This window comes from Talpa occidentalis, unplaced genomic scaffold (genome assembly GCF_014898055.3).
Source record: "Talpa occidentalis isolate TD23 unplaced genomic scaffold, MPIMG_talOcc4v2.1 talOcc4.10, whole genome shotgun sequence".
Lineage (NCBI taxonomy): Eukaryota > Metazoa > Chordata > Mammalia > Eulipotyphla > Talpidae > Talpa > Talpa occidentalis.
The window spans coordinates 107,749-134,009 of NW_023600993.1; the positions used below are offsets into that span (position 1 = coordinate 107,749).

The following is a 26,261-nucleotide window of genomic DNA, read 5'->3' on the forward strand; positions in this document are numbered from 1 at the left end:
CGCAGCGGGACCCCGCTCACGGCCGGGCGCGGGGGCCCCCGGAGGGCCGAGGCACGAGCTCCGCGGCGGCCCTGGCGGCCCTGAGGGACCCCGGCCTCCGGCCAAGCGCCGCCCCGCCCGCCAGCACTGCGGGAGCGTCGCGGGTCTCTCCCGCCCCCCGCAGAGGCTGGGGCCGCCCAAGGGTGGGGCTGGCCTTGGAGGGCGGCGCACGGGCCCCGCTGTGCCCGTCCGCGGGGTTCCGGGGCCGCCCGCCCGTGTGCGCGGCCGGGCTCCCGCCCCCACGCCGGAAGGCGGGCCGTCCCCAGAGGCCCAGCACCGCAGAGGCCGGCGCCCCGCCCGGCGCGCACGCGGAAGCTCCCGGCTGGCGCTGGGGGGCCCGAGAGGCGGAGCCCGCGGGACGAGGCGTCCCAGCCGGAGGTGGGTGCCGGCGCCCGCCGGGCCAAAGGCGGGTGGGGCCGCGGCGGCCCTTCCTCCCGGGCCCCAGGCCCCCAGCTGGGCCGCGGTGGGGACCGAGGACCACGAGCTCCGGGGCCGCGGTTTCCCTGAAACCAGCCAAGAAACACTGGCTCTTGGGGGCTGCTGGGGACCACGAAGAATGGCCAGCGTGGCGTGTCCCTGAGCTCCTGGAAGTCACCTGGGTGTTCCAAGGGAGGCCGTGAGGGGCAGCCCCCCCCGAGGGCCCTCCTGGCTCGGGGTGCTCTCCCTGCCCGGGGCGCCCTCCAGCCCAAGGCCTCCGTGCGCACCTGCGGGCTCACCCACCAAAGCCCTGGACTCAAGAGGCCTCAGCCTCCCCCACAGCCCTCCTGAAGCTCCTGCAGGGTGGGGCCGGGAAGAGGCCCGCCCGCACCAGTGGACAGGGTTCCTGGGGAGCCACGGCAGGCCCCAGGCACAGCTCTGCAGGAAGCCCCTGAAGGAAGGGGCAGTTTGCATTTTACATGTCAGAAAGTCAGGAGTCTGGGTCAAAGCAATCCTCCCAAGGAGGAGGCCGGGCGTGGGCTGAGTTGCTGCGGGCGGGCGGGCGGGCGGGCTGCAGGCCGCCAGGACACAGCGCAGGGCGGGGCGCCAGCTCAGGCCACAGGCCGGCCCAGCACAGACAACGGCCCTCTGTTGGGGAGAGTGGAGCCTCAGCTGCCGTGTGCGTCCTGCGGCTGAAGCGGGACCATTCTCCCCCTGGGCCACAGAAGAAGGGCGCTCTGTTCCCAGGCCCCGGGCGGCGAGCACATGGTCAGGAGGGTCCGGCAGGGACAGAACGGGCACTTTTCTTCTGGGGCAGCACAGGGCGCCGCCCGAGGCCTGGGCACCGGAAGGGGGCGGCCAGCTGCACCACCGGGGGCAGAGCCGGCGCCCAGCCCAGGCCAAGGCCAGCAGGCGCCTCCCGGGGCAGGCAGGCCAGGCCTCTCGGGTCCTCGGCAATTCTGACAGCATTCCACCCAGAGCCGGGAGGAAGCGGGACCCCACGCCCCAGTACAGGACAGCCTGTGGGGGATGGGGCGTCTATTTGAGCAGGAAGAGGCAGGTCGGGGTGCAGCCCTCGTGGGCTGGAGCCGTGTTCTAGTCCACCTCTCATTCCAGGCCACACACCCCCTCAGAGGTGCCTGATCCCAACCTCCCCACACCTCTGCAAGTTGAGACGCACGTCATCATCACCCACCTCCCGCCGCTGGAGGAAATCAGAGGTCAGGCCCGAGTGTGGTCTGCGCAGGTGCACGTGGCGCCCGCCCACCATGAGCCTGGGCCAGGGGACAGGCCCAGGGTCCCCCGTGGTGTCCCAGGGTGCAGAGACGCCTGGCCGCGCCTCAGCCTGGAGCCTGTTCTCAATGCTGAGCCTGCCCGGCCGGGGCCATCTGGGGGCGGGTGGCCTGCAGGCTGCTTGGGCCCACGCCACCTTTTTCTGTGACAACCCAGGAAACCGCTGGAGAGGCCCGACAGGGGGTGTTGTGGGCACCTGTGGGTGCCGCACCAGCCCCACCTGGACCCAGCTAGAAAGGTTGGTCCAAGAGTCCCACCCGGGGTGCCCTGGTCCCGCTGCTCCCCCCACCTCTGCCATCAGCAGTACCTTGCTGAAGTGATGAGGGCTGTGGTGTCCCTCGAGCTCCAGTGTGGAGGCCGGCAGAGCAAGCCAGCTGGGAGTGGAGGGGGCCGCCGCCTCTCCCAAGAGGTTGTTCTGGCACACAGGGCCCTGCTCATGGTCAGCTGGCAGGAGGCGGCCACAACCAGTAAGCCTGTCTCATCTCCAGGGAGGCCACTGGGCAGCACCATCTTCATGGTTAAGCTTGTCAGACACAGGTCCAGGCCTGTGTAGCAGCTGCTGCTGCGCATCCAGCTGGACGTCACCTTTATGGGAGGATCCACCTTGGGACATACCTGCTGCCCCACACCGAGGCTGCCACAGGTTCACACTCCCTCCCCTTCCAGTTCCCTCAGAGATGGTGTGGCCATGAGCGCAGCAGACGCCAGGCAGACATGCGGCCCCTCTGGCCGGCCAGCTGCCCTGGCCTTGGGCTCAGGGCAGGGGGCGCTTTGCTTGCCAGGTGTGAAATCTAAGCATTCTCCATCCCAATTCTGCTACAATTCTTTGAAAATGCAGACAGGAGACCCACACATGGCCCTGGAGTGGGGAAGGGGTGTCCCGCGGCCTGGGACACCTCCTCCGCAGTGCCCGGGCGGGTTGTGCTGCTGAGGACACGTTCTCGGCTGGCGGATCCCAGCTGGACTGGAGCGTCCGGCGGAAGCAACACACACCAGACTTTTAGATTTACCCTTGCCAGGAATGAACACAAAACCTTTTAGATTATTTTCCAAAGTTACGGCATCACCCGCTCTCAATTCAGGCTTCCTTTGGTGGCCTCAGTCTTGGCAAGGTGGACACTGCCATGCATGGTGGGGCAGCAGAGCAGCCCAAGAGGGCCAGGGAGGCTCAGCGTTCTATGGCCTTGAAGCGGCAGGCGAGCGAGCCCTGTGCCACCTGCCACACCATCACAGCACCACACCGGCCCCGGCCCTGGCCTTCAAGGATGGTGAGACCTGGGCCAGAGGATCCAGCGGGATCACCGAAGGCTGAGCTGCTGGGCAGTGGCTGACCTGGTGGCCCCACGTGTCCAGACCACTGTGATGTCTATGCCCCTATGTCCCCTGACCTCTGCTCCTGGGGGAAGCGGCCTCCACTGGAGCTCGGGGTCAGGCCCGCCAAGAGGACACGCACATGCCATATCCCTCTCGAGTCTCTGGTGCCAGGCCGGCTGCTCACCTCAGCGCTGGTGTTCTCGTGGGTCCCAGGCTTCACTCGCACATGGGGACACAGCGCAGGGGAGTGACCACCCTGCCCCACCCCAGCTGCGTCTCACCACGCAGTTTCTCATGTATCTTCACTCCCTCACCTGGGTCACGACTGACCTAAACTCAGGTCGCAACCTCACTAACTCCCCATGACCCTATGAAACGAGTATATTTCCTTCCCTGGGGAAAACAAGGACCACGAAGAGCAGGTGCGTGCAGCGTCCATGCCCATGCATATCCCAGAGGACAGCTCACTCCTGCCCACTCGATTCTGTGGAACGTGACAGCCTTCAGGCACGCAGTGTGGACACACGGTCTGTCATTTACAAATGCTGCACATGTCACCATGACTGGCACTTGGCCAGTCGTGAAGGCGCTCGATAAACTGGGGTCAGGGCAGCTCCTCTTTGGGTTCCAGGCAAACACTCCCCCCTAAAGGGCCGCTGGGTGCTGCCGTCCCTGACCCTGACCGCTGCAGCTGGACGACCAGGGGTCCAGCCCAGTGATCTAAAGGGCAAAACTATCATGAAAAACAATAGGCTGAGAGAGACTCCAAAGAGGGGCAGTGTGGTGACAATGAAGGTTAGTAAAAAAGATAATTAACATTATTTGCCAATTAGTTTGTTTATTTCTCGTGACTGTGGGAAGTACTGACAATTATAACTGCTCCCCCAGTCCACCCTCCAGCACCTGGGCTTGCAGGCCCGGGAAGGCAACAGGAAGCAGGGCCCCGCGCTGTGCTGGGGTGAGAGGCCTGCACACGGGTGGCCACGATGGGTGGGGGCCGTGGGGACCTGTGAGGCTCTCAGTTGGGTGCAGGCTCTGGCCAGGCCCCAAATACCTCACACACAGCCCTGGACCCAAGCAGCTGTCACCCCACCAGGACATTCCATGCCCCAGTTTACAGTTGTCTGGGAGTGAGCCTCACGGGCGTATCACAGGGATATTCTCCGTGAATGCCCTGGGACCAAGTCCCACACAGTCAAGAACACCGTGTGCTTTCTCTTCCTTCTGATTTTCTTAACCATGGTACAGAGCACCCATTCCCCGCCCAGAGGGCATTCAGGCCAGGGAGGAAGGGGGCGTGGGGATGTCCATCCACCACCACGACTGGGCTTGCCTGCTGGCTCAGGGCTCTAGTAAGTTCTCAGGATCGTGGTTTCCACAGGCACACAGTGCGGGGCCATCACCCCAGGCCCAAGCCCGAGGCCTGGTGCCAGGTAGGGCCCCCAGCCTGGCTGCGGAGCCGCTCTAGTCAGCAGCACGGCCGAGCAGCTGCAGGGACGCCGCACTCGTCTCTCGGGCTCCTCAGGGGCCGGAGTGCAGCCAAGTGCTGGAGTTTCTGAATCTGAGCCAGTAATTCCTTCTCTCCTCTGGGGGAGGATGTGACCACAGTCGGGGCGTCTGCAAGGAGGGTGCATGGCTGGGGCTCTATCCAGGAACCAGCCCTGCCCTGCGCTGAGGACACGGGAGCCTGGCAGGCCTGCCTGGAAGGACACCTTTGTCCCGCCCTCTGAGCCGCTGTGGTCGTCCAGACGCGGAGCCAGACCCGACCCACAGCCCACAGAGAGCCCTGATCTGCAGGATTCCTGCACCAGGATGTTTAGAAACTCCTCAGTTCTGTTAAGTAATTAACATTTCCCCGCTGACATTTTCTAAAAACGACTGCTCTCCCTGGCAGGCCCTTCCCCTCTGAAGAACAAGGGCGGCTTCAGGCTGCCTGGACCCCTGCCCAGCCCCCCCAGGAGCTCTCCCCAGCCCACCCAGCCCCACCACAGGAGCTCCCCCCAGCCCACCCAGACCCCACCGAGGAGCTCTCCCCAGCCCACCCCACAAGAGCTTTCCCCGCCCCCAGGCCCCCACCCAGGAGCCCTCCGCCCCAAGCCCCCCACCAAGGAGCGTTCCCCAGCCCACCCAGCACCCCCACAGGAGCTCCCCTGCACCCCTCAGGCCCTCCCCCAGCCGCTCCACTCCCCCAGGACACCAGGGCCTGGGCGCAATTCCACGGCAGAGCCAGGCAGCAGCTGCTTTCACAGAACAACACAGTACTCTTTATAACTTCCCCACTTCCGGAAAACACAAAGCGCCATATAAAGACAACAGCTGCTTCAAGTTAAAGAATCCGCATTATCTCTGCTTGGAGCACAGTCGGTCAGGCGAGGGAGCTGCCCCTGACAAGCTCTCAGCTTATGGCTGGAATCCTCTGTTCTGTGGCGGAGAGTGAGTGCTTGCCCTTCACTCCTAATCCAGGCAAAAAATGACATTTTAAACCCAAAGCTTCATAGTAACTACTACGTAGTCAGACGACTGTACCAAACAGAAGCACAGATCTGGATGCATCTGGCACGTTGGGCCAGCCTCTCTGCTGTTCGCGTCGAGTCACCACTGGGCATCTCTTCCGGCCTCTAGGGACCGGCATTTCTGAAGACACTTAACGCGGGAGCCCACGTCATCACGACACAAGAACCTGCTCACTCTCTCTGACCGTGAGTCCAGGATGCGGGAGATCCTCGGGTCACTGGGCGTGACACACGAGGAGCAAAGGGAAAGAACTCACAGTCGATGACAAAATCTCGCATTTCCTCTGCACAGTAGCAGCAGCGCCTCGGAACGCGAGAGGCTGCTGAGCGGGCGGGCGGCTCTGGCCCTGCGGCTCTGCGCATCCCCGGAGGTGACAACACTTTACTTTAAAAACAAGTTCCTGGCTGTGACGTTTTTCTTTAGGGCTGAAGAAATGGATACCCGAACGCTGCTGAAAAAGGCCCGTGTGAGACACCGGGCCCTTTCCAGGCCCCGAGGGCGACGCTCGGCCCTGGGGCAGGGCTGCCCAGACGCGGCTGAGGGCCGAGCAGGTGGTGGAACGAAGTGAAGCGGGAGGCGGGGTGGGACCCCAGGGGGGGACCCCAGGGGGGGGCGCCAGGGGGGGACGCCGGGGGGGACGCCGGAGGGGACGCGGGGGGGGGGGACGCCGGGGTGGGACCCCAGGGTGGGACCCCGGGGGGACGCCAGGGGGGGGACGCCAGGGGGGGACGCCGGGGGGGGGGATGCCAGGGGGGGACGCCAGGGGGGGACGCGGGGGGGGACGTAAGGGGGGGACGCCGGGGGGGGACGCCAAGGGGGAACCCCTGGGGGGGATCCCAGGGGGGACGCCAGGCGGCGGGAGTGGCCGCCCCCCTGCCCGGCTCTGGGAACTCAGCCCCGAAGCCCCGCGGGCTGAGAGCAGGCCGGGGACGCGGCAGCCGCACCCGCGCACGGGGCCTGCGGGCCGAGCCGAGCCAAGGGCCGGGGCCGGGGCCAGGCCGCCTCCTGCGCCTCGCCCCGCGCTGCCAGGGCCTCAGGCTCTGGGGCGCCCGGGGTTCACGTTACAAAGAGGGGAGCAAGGCGCTCCCGCGGCCCGCAGTGTCCGTGGGGGCCCCGCTGGGCGCCAGGTCGCCGCGGGGCCTCCGGAGGCCGCCCGGGGCCCCCAGTGCCCGCGGCTCCTCGACACTCGCCGGAGACAGCGCCTCCAGGGGCGGCCCAGGGCCGCTGGCGCAGCGTCCACAGGGCCGGAGGCCGGGCCTGGCCGAGTCTCGGGCCTCCCTCCCTCCCCCCCTCCCCGAGGGCGGCTGCCCGCCCCTCCACCGCGCCCTCGGGCCAGGCAGCGAGGCCGCCCTCTCAGCGCCCGACCGGGCTTATATTCCCTCAGGTGCCCCGCCCACAGGTCTGATTGGGCCGTTTTTCAATCCTGTGGCTGATTGGGCCATTTAGCACCAATCAGCTCATAGCTCGCCCCTGATTGGCCTAGTCCATGACCAGGAAGTACACAGCTGCATTAAGGGCTCCGAGCACCACCTGCCGCAGCCGACAAGGGGCGGGCGCTGGTCCGAGGAGCCGCCACGCGGGCCCGTGGGGGAAGGGGGGGCGGGGGAGCCCGAAGGGGCAGGGAGAGTCCGTGGGGGGCGGGGGAGCCCGTGGGGCGCGGGGGGGGCGGGGAGCCCTCGGGGGAGCGGGGGGGGGTGGGGGAGCCCGTGGGGGGCAGGGGAGCCCGTGGGGCGCGGGGCGGGCGGGGGAGCCCTCGGGGGAGCGGGGTGGGTGGGGGAGCCCGTGGGGGGCGGGGAAGCCCGTGGGGCGCGGGGGGGGGGCGGGGGAGCCCTCGGGGGAGCCCGTGGGGGGCGGGGGAGCCCGAAGGGGCAGGGAGAGTCCGTGGGGCGCGGGGGAGCCCGCGGGGGGTGGGGGGAGCCCAAGGGGGGGCGGGGGAGCCCGCGGGGGGCGGGGGAGCCCGTGGGCGCGGGGAGAGACCGGCGGGCTGGAGCCGAGGCCCAGGGCTCGCACAGCCGGCGGCCTGGGGAAGGGAGGGGGTGGCCGTCTGCGCCACAACCGGCGCCCCGAAGTGACCCGCCCCCGGGGACGCGGCGCGGACAGCCCCGCGCGCCACCGGCCCGGCACCCGCGCCCCGGTCCCGCGAGCTCCGGCCGGGCCTGCGGGGCGGCTCGGGGTGCCCCGGGCGGCGGGAGGCCCCACCCGCGAGCGAGCGCCGGGCCGGGAGCCGCGGCCCAGCACCCGGCCGGCCCGCCCCGCCCCGCAGGCGCGGGCTCCGGGCGAGGGGCGCGGGCCTGGCCCTCCGCGCCGGGACGCCCAGAGCCGGCCTCGCGGGCCAGGCTGAGGCGGCGCCTCGGGCCCTGCACGCAGCCGCGCACTTGCCGGACCGGGCCAATCAGGTGCGAGCTGTGAGCTGATTGGTGCTAAGTGGCCCAATCGGCCACAGGGTTGAGAAATGGCCCAATCAGACCTGTGGGCGGGGCCCCTGAAGAGGATATAAGCCAGGGTCGCACCAGGACCCGGGCGGGCGGGGACCCCGGGCCGCCTGGGGCTGGGGCTGCGGGGAAGCGGCGCCCAGCGGCCGCCCGGGAGGGGGCGCAGCCCGGCCCCTGCAGGTGGCCTCGGCCCGTGTCCGGCGCCTGGGCGGCGCCCCGAGGCCGGGCTGGGGCTCAACAGGCCCCCTGCCGCCCGCCCGGCGCCCCCGCGGCCGCGTTCCTGGGCGTCTGTGGCGCCGCCTCCGGGGCCGGGGCCGGGGCCGGGGCCGGGGCCGGGGCGGGCGAGGCGGCCTCCGCGCGGCCACCGCCCCGGTCTCGGGCAGCTGCGCCCGCGGCGGGCCCGGCCTGCTGAGCCCCGCGTGGGCCTCTGGCCGCGGGGCCTCCTGGCGGCCCTGGCCCCGGTGCCCGGGCAGCGGGCGGCCCCTCCTGCCCCACCCGGCCTCAGGCCCGCACGGCCCCGCCCCCGGCCCCCCAGCCTGGAGCCCCGGGGCCCCTGAGGGCGGCTGCGGAGGCTGCCTCGCGGCCGCCACCCCAGCGGGCCAGGGCCGGCCCCCGGCGGGAGCAGACCTGCGCCCCGGCAGCGGCCTCCCTGCAGCCGGGGCCGGGGCTGCGCACGGGCGGCGGCCTCGGGGCGCTCGGCCGCGCGTGGGCGGCGGGGAGGGCGTCCTCCTGGGCTGCGCTCCCTCCGGGGTGGGGCACAGCCCTGGACAGGGCGGGGAGACGCTCCCCCCAGCACCCCACGCTCTGGCCCTCAAGGCAGCTCAGGTTGGGGCGCCTCGGGACTCGGGGGGATGCTCATGGGGGCCTGTGAGCGACACCCTCCGGGCGGGCGGGCGGCCGAGGTGCTGCTGGACACGGGCCCTGCAGGCAGAGCTCGCTCCCCGGGCCCCGGCAGGGACTGACCAGAGCCCGGGAGGGGGAGCTGCGCTGCCTCGCCTTCTCCAGAGGCTGTTCCACGAGGCACGTCTGCCTGGCCAGGCCTCCCGACCGCGGACGCCCCCCAGGAGTGACCTCAGGTGCGCGAGGCCCCTGCCCTGCCCTGCGCCTGGGTGGGGAGTGGATCTCTCAGCCTCTCCATCCCGTGGCCTGGGAAACACAGGCTTCCATTGTCTTCTGGCAGATGTTAGGAGAAACAGGCCAGGAAACGCCCCTCAGGACTGTCCCAACCCCGAGGGTGACGGTGACGTGGCCGCCAGCGTGCCCTCAGTTTGGGGAGGCGCTCCCCTGTTTTCAGTTCTCAGCTTCTTCCCCGGCGCAGCATTCAGGTGGCAGCACCGTGGCCTAAATATCCACCATGAAAGGAACACAAATGTCCTTCCTGGACAGGCCACACTCTGTGCCCTCCCGCCCCAGGGAGTCTCGGGGGAAGCCACGGGCCCCCCAGCACCCCTCAGAGAGACCCCCAGCCCCCCCCTTATCAAGGGTCGTCACCCCAGCTTAGCCTCAAAGGGGCATTTCCTGGCCCGGGCGGGAGAACACCAGGGCAGGAGCGCAGCTGGGCTCTCCCAGGGAAGCTGAGGCAGCACAGGAGTGGGGTGCCTCCTGGGCCCGCGGGGCGCTGGGGACCAAACCTCTGACAGGCAGGACCGGAGTCAGGCTGCCCAGACCGGCAGCCACGACAGCCATGGGGGCGGGGGGGGGGGAATGGGACCAGCGCTGGCGGAAAGACGCACCCCGTGGGCCCAGCGGCTGTCACACCTGAGCTGCTGCCCTTCCGTTCATTGCATTTATCTTTTTCTTAAAAAGGCAAGACGGGGCGTCCCGCGGCTTCCCTTCCTAGGCCTGCGCGCTCCCCGACTTCCACACAGCGCCCCGCCTCCCAGTACTGGAGTCTATTTTAAGCGAGAGGCTATTCCTGCACCCACAGCCGCAGGCCCAGCTGTCATGCTGCTGGCAGGGCATCCACTGTCCTCCGCGACACCCGCCCCCCTTCCCGGCACCTCTGATGTCAGATGCCTGCAGGTCACCCCAGGGCGATCATGTGGCTTGGAATTCTATATCCAGGTCTGGCAACTCCAGCCCCACCCCAGCATGTCCTGGGACAGGCAGACACAGGGCCCGATGGCCCGTCAGCCACCCATGGGTCCCCTCCCCCAGGAAGCCACAGACAGCACAGTGCTGAGTGGGGGCTGATGCGGGGAGCACGGGGCAGGTCCATGGACGCTGAGGGACCGTGATAGACAGGATGCAAGTCCTCCGTGCCCCTCTCGCCGTCACTGCAGCCAGGGCACAGGGTCCATGGGCCAGGGTGCCCCTCAGCCTGGGCCAGCGCAGACACCATGTGTGCTCAGGAGAGCGCAGGGCGGATGCAGGGCTGCCACACCTGTGCCCCGGAGGGGACAGCACTGTGCTGGGTGACCCACAGTGAGTGCTGCTGCCCAGAGTGGGGGAAGAGGGTCCCCAAAGCCCTCACTGGCCCCAGCCTCTTCTGCTCTCTGCTCCCAAGAGGAGGGCAGGTCCTCAGCAAGCCAGGGAGGTGCCTGCCTGCTGCAGCTCAGCCTGCCCAGGCTGCTACTGTCCTGTCCCCCCGCACAGCACTGAGTGAGGGTACCTGAACACAACGGCCCCCGCAGAGAAAAGCCAGTTTCTAACCAAACAGGGTGCCTGAGAGCACACTGAACAGGGGGGCTGGTGTCCCTCCCTGCCCAGGGGCAGCAGGACTGAACTAATTGCCTCAGAGGGTGAGGGAGGGAGCTGAGGGGAGTAGATGGGGCTGAGGGGAACAGAGGGAGTTGAGGGGAGCTGAGGGAAGTGAGGGGGCTGAGGGGGGCTGAGGGGAGGGGAGGGAGTTGAGGGGAGTCTAGGGAGGTTAGGGGAATGGAGGGGCTGGGGGAGCTGAGGAGAGTGAGGGGAGCAGAGGGAGCTGAGGGAGTGGAGGGGCCCTTCACACCTGTGACCTGAGCCTGTCACAGGCATCATGCTAGATCCCCCTGAATACGCTGACGGGAGTGAAAGCAGCAATCACATTTCACTTCTTGAATCCACATTTTTTAATTTTGAAAGTTCAATTAGAACTGGGGTCGATTATAACAAAAAGCCGCAAATAACCCACTGACGGCCTTTGATGTTATCATTATGGCAAAAACAAAAACAAAAAAACCCATATGGATTCAACTTCCAAACAAACTGAGGAGAAAGAATATCATTTCAGTCCAGTCCTGTCCTCTTCTCTGAGGCAGGACGTCCTGCTGAATCTAGTCACTTTAGCAGATGAGAGTCTGCATTTCACCTATAATCAAGCAAATTGACCCAAGCTTACCTATGAACGGGTGTCAAGGAAATTCGGTCAGCACCTGCCTAGGGCTGCTCCCGTTCCCCCCAAGTGTAAACAAGGGTCTTTACACATGAATGACCATCAAAACAGCTCAAGGCCCCATCCCATTTGTCTGGGGATTCCAACAAGCAACTCCAAAAAGGCGAAATCTCCCAGGTTACTACTGTGAGGAGGACACGAGGTTGTGTGTCCAGATGCACGCTCAAGAGACACACACCAGACAAGTTCTTTCACTCCACAAAATCTACACCGTGAGCTGTCACATCACAGGGAAGGGCTGCGGCTATTAACATTCAAGTGTGCTTGGACCTTGGTCAGGAGGCAGGCCCCGGGCTGCAGTCACGCTCCTGTGACACCTTCCGTAACTCAGGGCAGCCTCCACCCCGTCTGAGAGGTCCCCTCTTTTGCGCCACAAACCAAAGGCTGACGGGGAGCGGGGCCTCCAGGCACCTGGGGCTGACAAGGAGGTGGAATGACAGATTACACACTCCACCTAGCTGGTCACCATTATCATCAATGGTGATGAAGAAAGGAGTTCTATATCTGATATTTAAACTTATCTTTCAATCCAAAGAAAATAAAGATGCTGCTCCATTCATGGTATTAGGAGGTTCACATTCTCAATAGAAATGTTAACACTTGCCCGAGTCCCTCTCCTACGAGCCCATGGTCACCAACCATTCCACCCACAAGCTCACGTTAGCATTACCCAGCCGGCTCGTAGCAGCCTACCAGCTCCTGATATTTCGGAGAACCAGGCAAAGCACAGAAATCCAAGTGCAACCCTGTTTTCCTTGAACGCTTCCACTCCACCTGAGCTCACCTTTAGAACAAGAATGAAAACAGCCTGATCAGACGCCCGTCAGGGCCAGCGCAGGTCCCAGTGAGCAAACTGCTGATGCTGTCTGTCAGGACACTACTGTGGGGGCTTCTAGCTCCCCTTTATACTTAATTCTATTTTCCAATTTTCCCACAGTGGTGTTTCTGTTAATCTTAAGACATAAGATGTCATCCTAAAAAGACATAACCTGAACAACTAGTGTTCCTAAGGAAAGAGGTCAATGAAATACAAACTCCTCACAGCTAGAAGAAACCCCACTTGTCCCCCTGCGCCAACACCAATGAGGAGCCAGAAACTGTTTTGCACCTAAAGCAGCTGTGGATCGGGCAGCTGCCAGGCTGTTAGATACCAGCCACCCCGCAAGGCTGTGAGCTCAGACTCCTGGGTCACCAATCAGTGTGATGTCAGGAGGGAAGGCACTCCTCCACCCAGCTTCCAATGTCACAGGTTTGAAGGTGTGGCTGCTGACACAGCAGGGGAGCTGTGCACTCAGGTTGCCCCCAGGGCCAAAGCTGAGCATTCAGAGAGCAGGGGCTGGCCAGGTTCACTCAGAATTCAAGGTCTGGGCCAGGGGACCCTCTCCATGGACAGCAAATCTCACACACCGTCTCCCTGCAGCGGGGACACGTGTGACTCCACACCCTGACCCCCAGGGGCAGGCCTGTGATATCTCCCTCCCCCTTAGACTAAGAACACACACCACGAAGAATTCAACACGCCACTCTGTCGCCCTCATGATTTTGAAAGTAAACAGTTAATCACATTTTGGAAGTGCTTTGAATGTTTCCGGCTAGTGAACCCTTAAACCAGCGTGGCTGGGGGCCTCTCCTGTGGTGCAGCGTTTGAGCGCTGGGTTGCGAGCTACCCGCAGCCTCTGCAGCGCCGGTTCGATCCCCAGCTCCTGGGTGAGGGTCCCGCATGGCGCGCAGACCTCTCCTGCCGCCCGCTGCTCCCCTCAGCAGTGTACTTCGGTCCTTCTGCCTGCTCTGCTCCCTGCTCTGGCTCTGGTGAATTCTCTCACCCTCCCGCGCTTCTGACTATATCCAGTGCTTGTATAAGTAAATAAATAAATCTTAAAAAAAAAAACAAAACAAAAAACCAGCGTGGCTGGGTCGGTCCCTCTGAGGCTCCAGGGAGAGGCCCCACCAGCCTCTGACCAGGCCCATCCGCACCACGCAGCTCCACTCAGTGTCTCCAAACACGGAGGACAAAATGCACATTTTTGCTCCCTTTTAAAATGGGCTGGACTGTCTCTCCTGGGAGATTGGGAGATGGGGGAGAGGCTAAAACCCATTGCTTAGGCCTTCGTCCTGAACCCAGAGCAGAGGGTCAGACTCCAGGCCACAAAGGCTCCAAGGCAGGAGGGCAGGCAGTGGGGTGGTCTGGGCACCTACTGGTGGAGGCCCAGGGCTCCGAGGCAGAGGGAGGGGCCTGGTTCACACACCTCACTGGGACTGAGCTTGCAGCGTCCCCCCAAGCAGGTCCCAGTGAGAGGGGCAGGGCCAGCCAGCGCCCACCGCCCTGCCCGAGGAGACCCACAGACCAGCAAGCACCAGGCCTGCTTGAGCCGCCACCGCCAGACCCTGCTAAGCCTGAGTTCCCCAAACGAAGTCGACCTGCTGCTCCGACGGGTCCCAGCACTGCCCACAAGGCCGAGTTTGCATGCACTTCACAGTCATCATCTGAATCAGACATCCCAGCATATTCCCAGGTTCAATCAAAATGCAGCTGTCTCCTCCTGTCTTACAGCAACAGGCGAAAAGGCAAAAACAATTTTAAAATTCCAAATATAGATGGTTGTTAGACCCCGACTCGGAGGCAAGTATCCAGATGTGCTGAGAGGCCTTGACCTCAGACGGATCATCTGTTGTCGGGGCTTGGCCTCCTGTCCTCAGGAAGTCACCAAAGAGCTCGTTTTTTACCCAGTGTTTACTCAAAAATTTCAATGGGGACATCAGCCACTTCTGATTTAGTCTTTTCCTGTTTTATTCACTTATCCTGATTTCTTCTGTCTTCTGATTTTATTTATTTTATTTTTTTAAAGATTTATTTTTGTACAAGAGCTGGGGTACAGGCCAGAGGCGCGGGAGGGTGAGAGGATTCACCAGAGACAGAGCGGGGAGCAGAACAGGTGGATCCACTGAAACACACCGCTGAGGGGAGCAGCGGGGAGACAGGAGAGGTCTGCTGCGCCATGTGGGAATCTCTCTGGCCGGCCGGGAATTGAACCCGCGCTGCAGAGGCTGCGGACAGCTTCACAGCGCTGTGCTCCAACCCGCTGTGCCACCAGGAAGGCCCCGTCTTCTGATTTTAAAAGGCTTCGTGGATGATGTCGTGAAATCCTCCTGTGGTCCCAGAACACCCACAGAGGCGCAGCGGTGCCCTCCCAGCCAGGATCCCGCCAGCCCAGGTCCCGGCAGCCACCACCTCCTACCCCGCCCAAGGCCAGGCGCTTCCTCTAAACACTTGGCCTCGGCTTCGGGGCAGCTGAACTCAAAAGCAGCTCCCAACTCATCACCCTGCGTCCTCACCACTTCCTGGACTACGAAAATACTTCCACGAATAATTCCAGAGTACAGAAATGTGACGTCAAACATGTGAAGTCCCCCGAAATCCCAGCCCTAAAATATCTATAATAACCAAAACGTTTACTACGCAGACTGTTCTCCTACGCAAAGTCCACAGTGTGTAAACACCTCCATGCATCACCACTCACATTCCACTCTCCTCTGCTCGCCGGCGCTGGCGAGAGAGCACAGACGGCCACTACGAGGTGGCTGTGGGAGCCGCCTGACAGCAAAAGCCAGGGAGCGTAACTCCGTGACTCGCACGGCGGGTGCGGGGCAGCCTCTGCGCTGGCCAGAGGCCTCAGCGCGTGCTGGAGCCGTGGGGAGGGGGCGGGGCAGTCTGAGTTTGGGGAGAAGGTCCTGGAGGCACGGGCGGGGTGCTGGGCAGCGTCCTCTAGAGAACACCTGAATGGTTAGCGCGGGAGGCTTGCTGTGTGTACCTCCCGCCAGCTGGAATGGCGACACTCGCTGGTGAGCACGGAAAGAGCTTCTGTGCAGGAGCTGGTGCCACTACTGCTCCCGGCGGGCCCTGGGCCACCATCACTGTCACCACCGCCTGCCTCCACGCGCCCCAGGACACGGGCTCACGTGACACCACCTGTGAGTTTCATACAGGAGAGCATGGCAGGCGTCTCCAAACACCCCATGAGACGTGGGGGCCGGGGGGCTCTGCTGGGGGGTGGCTTTGCTGGGGGCTCTGACTGGGGGCCTCTGATGGGGGGGCTCTGTCAGGGTGGGGAGGCAGAGCTGCAACACCCAATGATAAACAGCTGGACGGGACATGCTCCGGGGCCCGAATCTGTCCGAGCCGGGCCTGCCGGTCTCCACACTGGGGTGCGGTCAGTGTCTGACTGTCCCGAGGGGGCCACTTCCCTGAAGCTGCACCAACACTCAGAGGCTGAGCACCCTCTGCCAAGAGGAAACCCGGCCACGCGGCTTCTCCTCGTGAAGCTTCAGAGCAAAGAAATGCCCGCTCCACAGTCATGGCTGCGTCCCCGAATCTCAGCAGTGGAAGCAGGGCTTCTCTTTCCGAACCACAGCTCAGAAAACCTCTCCCTGTCAACGGGACGGCGAGTGCGCAGGGCTCGGGAAGCCCTGCCAGCGGCGGAGACGGAGACGGCGGAGCAGCAGCCCCCAAAGCCCTCGGGGAGGCCCGACCAGAGTCCCCTGCAAACTGAAGGGCACATTAGCCGCATCCTCAGCGTGGGGCACACCCCCAGCATGACCTTACCACGTGGTGTCTCTGGCGGCGCGGGGGAGGGCCTCTGAGTCATGGCTGGACAGGGCGGCGAGGCAGATGGCTGAGCACAGCCCCGGCGCTGCGGCAGCTCCCGAGCAACCGCGCCCACTCGTGCCCAGCAGTGGGCAGCCAGCAGCGGCCGGCCAGGGCTTTCCTCACGTTGCCGCTAACCACCCTGCGGGTGTCCACGCCAGGAGGGGCACCCGGCCTGCCCACCCAGCCCCTCGCAGCGTCTAGGACACCTGCAGTGCTGTCCCGGGGCGACCGGTCTCCAGTGCCCGAGCTGAGGGGCAAAGAACTGCACACCAGAGCAGCAGGGTGAGGGGCACAGCGGGCAGCGGTGAGCCCTGGGCTGGCCTCACGGACACAGAGGCCCCACGGAACAACCGAGGCAGGATGCAGTTTGGCCCTGGGGGAACTGCCCCTGTCTGGCTCCCTCAGGCCCCTCCAGGCAGCCCAGGCGACCCTGCACCTACCTCCACGATGCGGTCGTGGATCTGCAGGCCCCCATCCTTGGCCGCCGGCCCGCCGTCGGCTACGCGGGAAACGAAAATGCCTTCACTGGACGGTCCATCTTGGTTGTCCTTCGGGTTAAAACAACATGGTGTGAAGGCGAGGCCTTGACGAGGCCCAGGAGACAGGAACAGGCCCTGGTGTCCAGGCCCCTCCAAGGCCCGGCCCCTTACTCCAGGCTGCCTGCACGGTCAGCACCCCACACCTGCTCGCTGTCCAGCCTGCTGTGGACACCAGCCCTTGGGCCGGCCGGGTTCTGAGTCCCCGTCCCAGGCTCAGGCGGGAAATGCTGGGTTGGGGCAGGGATGGGATCAGCAGGGCAGGAGGCGCCTCCGACCTCTGCCCGCCACGGCCACCCCAGTCCCTCACCGCTCAGCGCCCAGCTCCTTGGCACCAGGCCCCCTGCCTGCCCCTAGGCGGGCGCTCCTGGAGCCCAAGACCAGACCAGCACGCCCCACACCCCAGCTCAGATTCAGCCCGTCCTCAGGCCCCCCATGCAGCCCAGCGGCCAGTGTCTCCCTGGACTGAGCTGTCTCCCCAGCACCAGTCGCTTGTTTCCGAAACCACGGCTTTGCCGAGAGCACGGGGAGCTTAGGGTGACCCTCTCGTCGCCACCCGAGCCCCGGACGCAGGGGCCTCTTGGACCAGCTCTGCCTCCTCCAGCCCCGCAACCGTCCGGGTACCCGCAGGCAAGCGGCCCCGGCTGACCCCACCCCGTGGGAGCCTGGCCCGACTGCATGGCCCAGGGGCGGTGCTGCCTAGGGATCCAGCATCTCTCCGCCCTCAGAACTCGGCTCCCGAGGTGCCCTGAGTGCCCCGACGCCTGCCTCCCAGGAACCAGCTGCCTGTGGTGCCGTGAACTGGACCCAGGCCTGTCAGGGCTGGGCCACCCTCTGCCAGCCCCTGGCGCCCACCCCCACACTGTCCCCTTGCTGCCCCCCTCGATCTGCTACTGTATCCACTCACTATGTGCCGAAGTCCCCACCGCGGGGCCCCGTGGCCTCTGCGCCACCCCAGCCGCGGACAACAGCCAACACCTGCTTGTTAACAGTGAGTGTGAGTTTCCCTTTCAGGCTAACAAGTGAGAACATGGTCGGCAGAGCGGGGACCCCGGAGGCCGGCAGGCTGGACACTCCCCAGCAGCCGTGGGCAGTACCGCTGATCGAGGGCCGGCCCCGACCAGGACTCACCCGGCAGATGCAGCCCCACACTGGGCAGCCCAGACCCAAGGGCTCTGGATAACACCAGCCCCACCTGGACCCAGCTATGCTGGGGAGGGGACGCCTCGGGCCACTTACCACGCAGGGCCGGCCACCGATGATGTTGAAGCCCAGGGCACCGGCGTCGCGGTGCAGCACCAGCGTCAGGCTCCGGGCGTCCTCGCCCTGCGGACGAAGGAGCGGAGGCTTCATTCGCTGGATGGGCGGTGGGGAGGCCCCTCCCTATGGGCCGTGCCGCCCACCCAACACAGCTGACTGCCAGGGGCCCTCCTCTTGGGGAAGATGACCTGGAGCGCTGGGCCAGGCCCCTGGGAGCAGGCGGTGGGCATCCAGGCCCGGCGAGCACTTTCCTCCATGACCTGGGTCCCGAGGGCCTGCCTGGGCGGCCTGGCCCATGGCCTCATCCTCACGCACCTGGTCCTGCCCTGTGGGCCCCCCGGGAGGCTGCCCTGCCCGTGGCCACCTCTGGGAGGCCTGGGGGATGATGGCCACGAAAAATCAAAGGCAGAAAACCAGACTCCACTCCAGGGGTGACTCAGGGATCCTCCGGGGGGAGACAGTGGACCCAACCCTCAGGCGTGTGCAGCGCAGGCCCCGCCTGGCAGGTACCACCACTCCACTCACGGGGCCTCCTGCAAGAGCTCCCGTGTCCACACCAGCAGGCCACTGTGTCCCTGGGAGGCAGCCCCGGGAGAGGGTTAGCAGCGGGGCGGACACCGCAGGGTGGTCGCCTAGAGGCCGCACGGGGTGCCTGACCTGCTGAGACAGGTCCGCAGCTCATCCATGACCCAGCACCGCCCTCCTCCCCAGGCCGCTGGACGTGTGTGGGCACTGTGGCTGCGCTGCCCATAGGGACAGCCCACGGTGGGCTCCGTCCACACACAGCGCAGCCACCTCGTGACCGGCACGTCACCGGCAGAGGCTGCCACCGCCCCACCCTCCCCCGCCTTCGGAGGCAGCACGGCCCCGGCCTGGGCTCCGCACAGCCACGTGGGGCCAGAGGGACGAGAGTCTCCCGCTCCTGGAGCAAATTCCCTAACGCGGGGGCCTCAGGACACTTCTCACGCATGCATGTCCCGGGGCCGCTGTCAGCGGCGGGCAGGGTGGGCCTTCATATGAACCCACCCACAGGGTGTGTCCAGCCACGCCAGTCCAGTCCATAGCAGAGCAGGGCCCAGTGTTGGGGACAGAGCCCTGGAGATGCAAACACAGTCCCAGGGACAAGCACGCGCCGCCCTTGCTCCTTGGCCATGGGGGCCACAGAGGAGCCTGAATGGCCATGACCACAGGAGAGTCAGCGGCTTCCTGGGCCCACGACCTTGACCCGGGCGGGACTGGGCAGTCTTCCAGCCCAGGGGCAGTTCCTGGACCCTCCAGGAGCTGGCTGGGGGGGAGGACTGGCAGCCGAGCCAGGGCCCCGGGCCCAGCGGGTCAATGTGCGGCCTCCGGTCCCTCAGTGTACCATGCAGGGGAGGGCAGGCCGGGGGAGGCATGGGCCCAGCAGGGATGGGGTCTGAGGAGGCGCCGCTCTGCCTCGGGTCAGAGCAGGGACACCTGTGACGTCCCACGGGCCAAGGCCGTCTCCAGCAGGAGGGGCGGGGCTGCAGCTGGACCTCACAGCCACGGGGCCAGCCCCCACGGGCAAGAACTAGGCTGAGGGTGGTGCCTCTTGCCTCCCTGGAGAGCACCGCGGAGCAGGCACGGCGGCAAGAGTGGGGCCTGGGTCCAGCCTGCACCCGCAGTTCAGGGCTGTGCCCAGAGGCCCCCGCAACCATGGGCAGCGCTGTCTGCAGACACCTGACGGGGCGCAGGCGTGGGGCAGGGGCGGAGGGTGGGCACCAGCTCTCTGGGCAGGAGCCGGGCAGGCGGGCGAGATGGGCTGACCCTGAACTCCAGGGAGGGAGGGACACAGCAACAGTGCAGCCGGGCCTTGCGGGCTGCTCCTGAGTGAAGTGTCCCCAGCCCAGCAGCTGCCTGGGGCTGGGAGTGAGCCTGGGCCTGGCCGCGCGGCAGCCCCTCTGGTCGGTGGACCTCAGGCCCGTGCTACGGCCCCGGGAAGGGCACGGTCCTGCTCAGCTGTCACTTCCAGATTGGACGCCCGGCTCTGGGACAACTTGGGCGGCACCACCTGGGCGGGCCTGGGGGACTGGTCGGAGGCTCGGGGCTGCTCTGTGCCTGAGCTGGTAACAGAGACGTAAACAGGACTGACCACCAGCCAGTGCTGGCCCGAGAGTGTCCAAGGGCAGAAATCCTCTGCTGCCGAAGCACCGGCGGCCAGCGAAACGTGCAGGCAGCCGGAGGGGCGGCCAGGCCAGGCTGGGGCTGACAGCTGCCCTCTGCCCTGGCCCGGAGGGTCAGCTTGAGGAAAGGCCGGTCCCAGGTAGAGGCCCAGGGCCCGTGGCCAGAGCAGCGCCTCCTGCCCGGGGCTGGCATCTGGGCAGGGGCCCAACCGAGGAGTGGGGGCGTCCGATGGGCCCCAGGGCCCGGAACTGTCTCTCTCTGCCAGAAAGTGGCATCGTGTCCCGAGCTCCATCTTCCCTCTCACCAGCAACCCACAAAAGTGTCAGTTTTGCCTCAAGCCTCGTGTCTGAGTCCAAGAGTTGCCCAGACAGGAGAGCGGGGAGCGGCGCAGGAGAGCGGCGAAGGCAGGCAGGGACGAGGAGCCGAGCCCTGCGGCAGTGGCAGTGGCTGGAACACAAATGAGGTCCCTGCGGGCCGGCGGGGTCCAGGCGGCACCACTGGGACAACCGGGAGTGGCGTCCGGAGCCGGCGCTGCCCAAAGCCCAGCCCAGCTCAGCGCGGCCCAGCGTGGCCCAGCGCTGCATCGGGGGGCTCGGGCGCCCCCGGCTCTGGAGGCCCGGGCTGGTCAGGGTGAGCCTGGAGCTGTAAATATTTGCCCTTCGCCCCGAGCCGCCAGCTGCTGCGGCTGCAGCTGACAGGCCCTGGTGGGGGCGGGAGCAGGCGGGAGGCAGGAAGGGAGCGCAGACAAGGCCAGGGCCTGCACCACAGAGGGCCGACAGCCGGCTGGCCGTCCCAGGCAGGCGCCCCACGCAGGAAAGCTGGGGTGCTCGCCGGAACCCCACACGCCTGAGCAGCCTGGAGCTGCTCAGGTGGCCACGTGGGGGAGGGTTCTCAGCTCTGCAGGGCAGCAGCCAGGGATGCCACTGAGCCCCAGGGTGCTGGGCACCCCACAGCGCCGGCCCAGGTTGGTGTGTCCCAGGCCGGAGTGAGGTGCCAGAGTTCAGCTCTGGCTGAGGCGTCTGACGTGGGGCCTCAGGCTCCAGGCCTCTCTGGGCCTGCGCGCCGCCCCACACACACACTGACAGGCGGGCAGGGCCCGTGGGTGCATAGGTCCCCAGGGTCTGAACACTGACCAGGTGCGAGGGCCCTCCCGGCCTCCCCCGGAGTCAGAAATCCTGAGGGCAGGGTCCACGCGGCCCAGGACGGGGAGAGAGAGCTCTGGAGGCTCTGACACTCCTCTGGCCCCGAGGCCGCCCTGGAATCGTCTCCACACTCGCAGGCAGTTACTGTCCTCCCTGGAGCCCAGGGGACGGCCCTGCAGCACCGGAGGCTGCCCAGCCCAGCCCGGGCCGCAGGCTCAGCAGACGCTTGAGCGGCTCCTCGGGGCGGGCAGCCAGCTAGTCGGCAGCAGAGCCCACGACCGGCTCCAGAGGCCTCCCCCCGGCACCCTCCTTAACTCTATCCCGGCTGTGGGCTCCTTCCGGTCTCTGGGGTTCCCGGGCACGTGTGGCTGTAACTGGCCCCGCGTGTCCTGTGCAGGGTGGACGTTTTCCGGCCTGAACCCCGCAGAAGCGACTCCCTCAAGGGCGCCTGTTGCTCCAGCGGTGGCGCCCTGAACACCGTCCCAGCCAGAGGGACACTTCACCCGCCCCCTGGGCTGCTGGGGTGGCCTCGCCAGCACCCCCAGAGCTCCGACACGCAGGCTAGTGGCTGCTGGCGAGGGACGGAGGGTGCGCCGCCGCCGGCCGGGGTGGCCCGGGGTGCCGAGGCCGGGGTGCCGGGGGCCGGGGTGCCGGGGGCTGGGGTGCCCGAGGCTGGGGGTGACCGGGTGCCGGGGGCCGGGGTGCCCGAGGCCGGGGGTGCCCGGGGCCGGGGTGCCGGGGGCCGGGGTGCCCGGGGTGCCCGGGCGGGGACCGCGCCTACCTTGCCTGCGGGGGGCGCGGCCACGCAGCGGCTGAGCGAGTCCAGGCGCGCGCTGTACTCCGTGAACTTCTTCTGGTAGCGCAGCGCGGTCATCTGCAGCTCCAGCTGCGCGGCGGCCAGCTGCGCCACCAGCGACTTCTCGCGCTTGCCCGCGCGCAGCGCCTCCTTCTTGCACGCCCTGTGCAGCGCGGCCAGGCGGGCCTGCAGCGCGGCGTTGTGCGCCCGCAGGGCCCGCGCGCAGCAGTGGCCGCCCGCGCGCCGCTCGCCGAGCGTCAGGGGCAGCCCGCAGCCGTCCGGGCAGCGGCCCGCGGGCCGCGCGTCGCAGTTGTCCCGCACGTGCGCCTCCAGGTCGCGCCGCAGCAGCGCCTGCCCGCAGCCGGCGTGGGGGCAGCGCGCGGGCGCGAAGCCGCAGCGCTCCAGGTGCGCGGGCAGCTGCTGCAGCTTGACCACCCGGCCGCAGCCGCGCGCCGCGTGCGCGCACTTGATGTCCAGCTTGAGGATGAGGCGCTTGAGCGGCAGGACGTGGTTGAGCTCCTTGGCCGACAGGCGGCCGCGGCAGCGCGCGGGGCAGCAGCCCTCCTGCACCACCCAGGGCAGCACGCAGCCGGCGCAGAAGACGTGGCCGCACGGCGTGGTCAGCGGGTCCTCCAGCACCTTGTGGCACAGCGCGCACTTGAGGTCCGGGTCCACGTCGCCCTCGAAGCGGTCCAGCTCGAAGCCCATGGTGCGGCCGGCCCGTCCCGGGCGCCGGCGGCCGCCCCGCTCCGGCGCTGGACTGGCCCGCCGCGCCGACTTCCTCGGAGGCCGGGCACCGACGCCTGCGCCGTATTTGCGCGAGTGCGCGCGCCCCGGCCCGGCCCCGGCCCGCGCCCCGGCCCGCGCCCCCGCGCCCCGCCCGGCCCGGCCCGCGGCGGGAGGGGGCCCCGGCGCCGCGCCCCGCGCCGCCCCCGCCCGCCCCGGCGGGCCGCGCCGCCCCCGCCCGCGCCGGCGGGGGGCGGCGAAAGCGCCCGGGCCGCGCTCCGCGCACTTACGGCCCAAGTTGGTTACTTCACTCCGGCGAGTGGGGGCCGCGGGGCGCCCTGCGCGGCGGAGCCGCCCCGACCCCGCGCGCGCCGGCCGGGCCGCGGGGGCGGAGGGTCTGCGGGGCGCGCGCCGGCTCCGGCCCGCCCTGCTCGGCGGGGCCGCGGGGCTCGGGCCCGGAGCGCGGCCGGCTGGGGACGCAGGCCCGGCCTCGCTTTGTTCCGTCTCCCCCCTGCGCCTCCGCTGCTTTTCCAGGGGGAAACCGAGGCCGGAGGCGCACGGAGCAGAAATCAAGGCCTCCCCGGGGCCCGGGGGCAGGGCTGGGATGTGGACCCGATGCGCACCCGCCCGCGCCCTCCTCCGAGCTGCCCGGAGGGGCCGGAGATGCCTCTGCGGGCCGGGCGGCCCCTCTCCTGCCGCCGGCGCCCCGCTGGGCTTCCAGCCCCTCCAGGCCGGCCTGGGCGCTTCTGGGGCCCCCGCTCTGGGGTTCCTGGGCTCGGCCGCGGCTTGGGTGACTTTGCTCCCGAGCTGTAGCTCCGCGAAAAGTCAGGCGCGGATGTGGCTGTGGAATTCGCTGGATCCGCTGCCAGTTTCTGAAGAGCGACGTGGAAAGTGCATTCCATCCAGTGTGGCCTGCCCGGCTGGCCCGGCGGCGGGGTGGCTCTCCTGCTGCCCTGCCGGCTTCCCGGGGCCTCAGGGCTTAACTGGGGGGCTGCTGAGCCTTGGAGGGGCTGGCTGGGAGCCAACCGTCCAAGGTCCCAGCCCTCCCCCCTGCGCTGTGGTCAGCCACCTGGGGCCGGGCCCCGGGCGGGGCTGGCCAGGGAGGCTCGCTTGTGTGCTCGAGCTGGAGACCTCCTCAGTCTCCGCCTGGCTGCTAGCGGGGCCAGGGGCCAGCGGCCTGGGTGCACAAGAGGTGCGGTGCCTCCAGGCTCATCTCACTGCTGGCCCAGACGCAGGGCTGCAGGCAGAGGCTGCGCTGGAGCTGGCTGCCCCAGCGGGTCCGAGGTCTCTGAGGTGGATGGGCCTCCAGACAGAGGGACGCGTCCCTGCCGCTCCTCACAGTTAATTTTAGGACCAAATTCTTGAGGCTCCCAGAATATCAGAGCCTCAGGAGGTGCTGCCAGTCCGAGGCCCAACTGACAGACGAGGGCCCTGGGAGCTGGAAACTGGGAGCAGCAGCCTCAGTGCGGTGGCTCAGACCCCTGGTTCCTCCTGGCTCATCCAGCGGGCGGAGGGGTGCAGAGCAGCCCCTCCTCTTACAGCCGACCCCCACCCCCACCCCCATGACAGCCAGTGTCCGGGGCCAAGCGTGGCTCAGGAACTGCACATCGGCCACCGGAGCTGAGGGAGGGCCCAGCGGCAGCACGTCAGGGGTGCTGGACGGGAACCTGGAGGTGTTCCAGGGGCCGCAGCCTGTCCAGACAGGGGGACAGACACCAGCTCGCCTGGACAGCCTGCATGTGTGGAAACCATGAGCAGTTAGGGGGTCCTCTCTGCGGGTCACTCGCTCAGGAGACGCCCCCTGCTCCCTCCATCCTCTGTCTGGAGACCGCTGAGTTGGCTGGGACTCCGTCCCCAAGGCAGCAGGGCCAGGAGCTGGTGCCCGCCTCTTGGACGGTGGGGCCAGGGCTGCAGTGCCCTGGTGGGCAAACAGCAATGCCGAGGGCCAGCACCCCTAGGGGCTCCAGCCTGCGCTGCCTCCCTCCTCATCCTGCAGATGCATGGCTGCCTCCTCTCTACCTCGCCAGGCCGCAGCCGTCCTCGCCCGGGTGGGACCGTCTGTGGCTTCAGAATTAGACCAAAAAGTTCACGCTTGTACCTTCTTTCCAGGCGGCTGCCGAGGCTTACCTAGCCATGCCGCGCGAGCTGCAGCACCATGCAATTAGATTAATAAGCATCTTCTCTTTTTGACAGATGGAGGAACCCCAGGGAATGACAGGTGTGCCTGCGGGTGGCTGAGCAGGCGGCGCGATGCACAGCCATGGGCCGGGGTCCCATGCCGGCCCGGGTCAGCAGGATGGCTTCTGGCCCTGAGACTGGGCTGGGCAGAGGCCTGGAGCCTGGAGCATGCACCGGCTCTCTGGGCGCACGCATGCACGGGCGGCTCAGCTGGGTGCAGCCGGACCGCCAAGCGACCTCGGGACATGGCGCGGAATGCGCTTCTCAAGTAAACAAATGCACAGCCGCGGCCGAGGCCGACTCGGGGCCTGGGGCACGTTCCTGCCTCTGCCTCTGGCCCCGAGCTGACCTCAGCGGTCACTGCAGCTGCAGAACGGCCCAAGGGTGGCCTTCCTGGCGCCTCCTGGCAGCCCTGCAGTGCCCTCTGACCACTCAGCGGGGCTCTCGGAGCCGGGAGTGGGTCTGGGCCCTGGGGTGCAACATGTCCTGCCTGACCTCACCTCGGTCCTGTGGGCACACAGGCCTCAGCAGGGAGCGCCAGCTTGGAGCCTGGTGGGGCGGCCCAGCAGACACCCTCGCCACCCACGTGTCATGAGTCCCAGGATGGGAGACACTGGGAAACGCCATGCAGGCCCCGCAGACCAAGACCTGGACGTGCTCCTGGGGCAGTGGCCTTGCCCCAGGAAAGCACATGCAGGCTTAGTCTCTGAAGTTGAATCTGGACGGGGACGCCTGGCCCGGGTTGGGCAGCTGTCTGAGCCAGTGCCCGGGACCTGCCGAGGGCCCTGAGCGGGCAGGCTCCACGCCACCCATGGGCACTTGGGCCGGCGCTGGGCCCTCGGCCCCATGGTCCTCGGGGTGGCGGGGGGGCTAAGCAGGGGTGGGGGCTGGTCCTGTGCAGGGCCCCGTCACAGGAGGGCGACCCCACCATGCCAGCCACGGCAGTGCGGGGAACCTGGTGGCTTCGGGAGGTGCATCCCTGGTGTGGACCCGCAAGAGTCCCAGCACGCGCCCTCACACCAATAGGACATTTTAATTTGGAAAATTTGAGTTTTCAGTGCTGAGGCCCCTTCCCAGATCCCTCCTGCCCCGCTGCCCAAGCTGGGGCCAGAAACTCAGCGAATTCCATTTTTCTCCCGGCAACCTCGCCAGGACGCTCGTTTGCTCTGTAAAATTGGGGTGTGATGACCCTGCTTGCCTAACACGCGGTGTAATTGCTAATTAGCTGACTCTGCCTGCAGACAGACGGCCGCAGCCTGTGCACCCCGGCTGGGGAAGGGCGGCGGTGGCTCAGGCCTCCAGCGGGCGAGGGCTCGGCCTGGCCCCTGGGCTGCCCCCGGACGCCCGAGCCCCTGCTGCACTGCGAGCGCCCTTTGTGTCTTGAAGGACAGAGGAGGCTCGGCCAGCACCGTCTGTCTGTCTCCCTGCCCTTCCCTGTTCTCACTGCTACAGCA

General features: G+C 67.0%; 1 protein-coding gene across 1 annotated transcript in view; it reads right to left on the minus strand.

Annotated features, from left to right (window-relative positions):
- Nucleotides 1-22,635, minus strand: part of LOC119254859 (E3 ubiquitin-protein ligase PDZRN3-like) — a 56,019-nt gene extending 33,384 nt beyond the window's left edge. The window contains 3 exon segments of the mRNA XM_037521913.1: nucleotides 16,468-16,575; nucleotides 17,803-17,889; nucleotides 21,889-22,635. Coding sequence (XP_037377810.1) covers nucleotides 16,468-16,575; nucleotides 17,803-17,889; nucleotides 21,889-22,611 — 918 coding nt within the window. The 5' untranslated portion in view covers nucleotides 22,612-22,635.
- Between the last annotated feature and the right edge of the window lie 3,626 nt (nucleotides 22,636-26,261).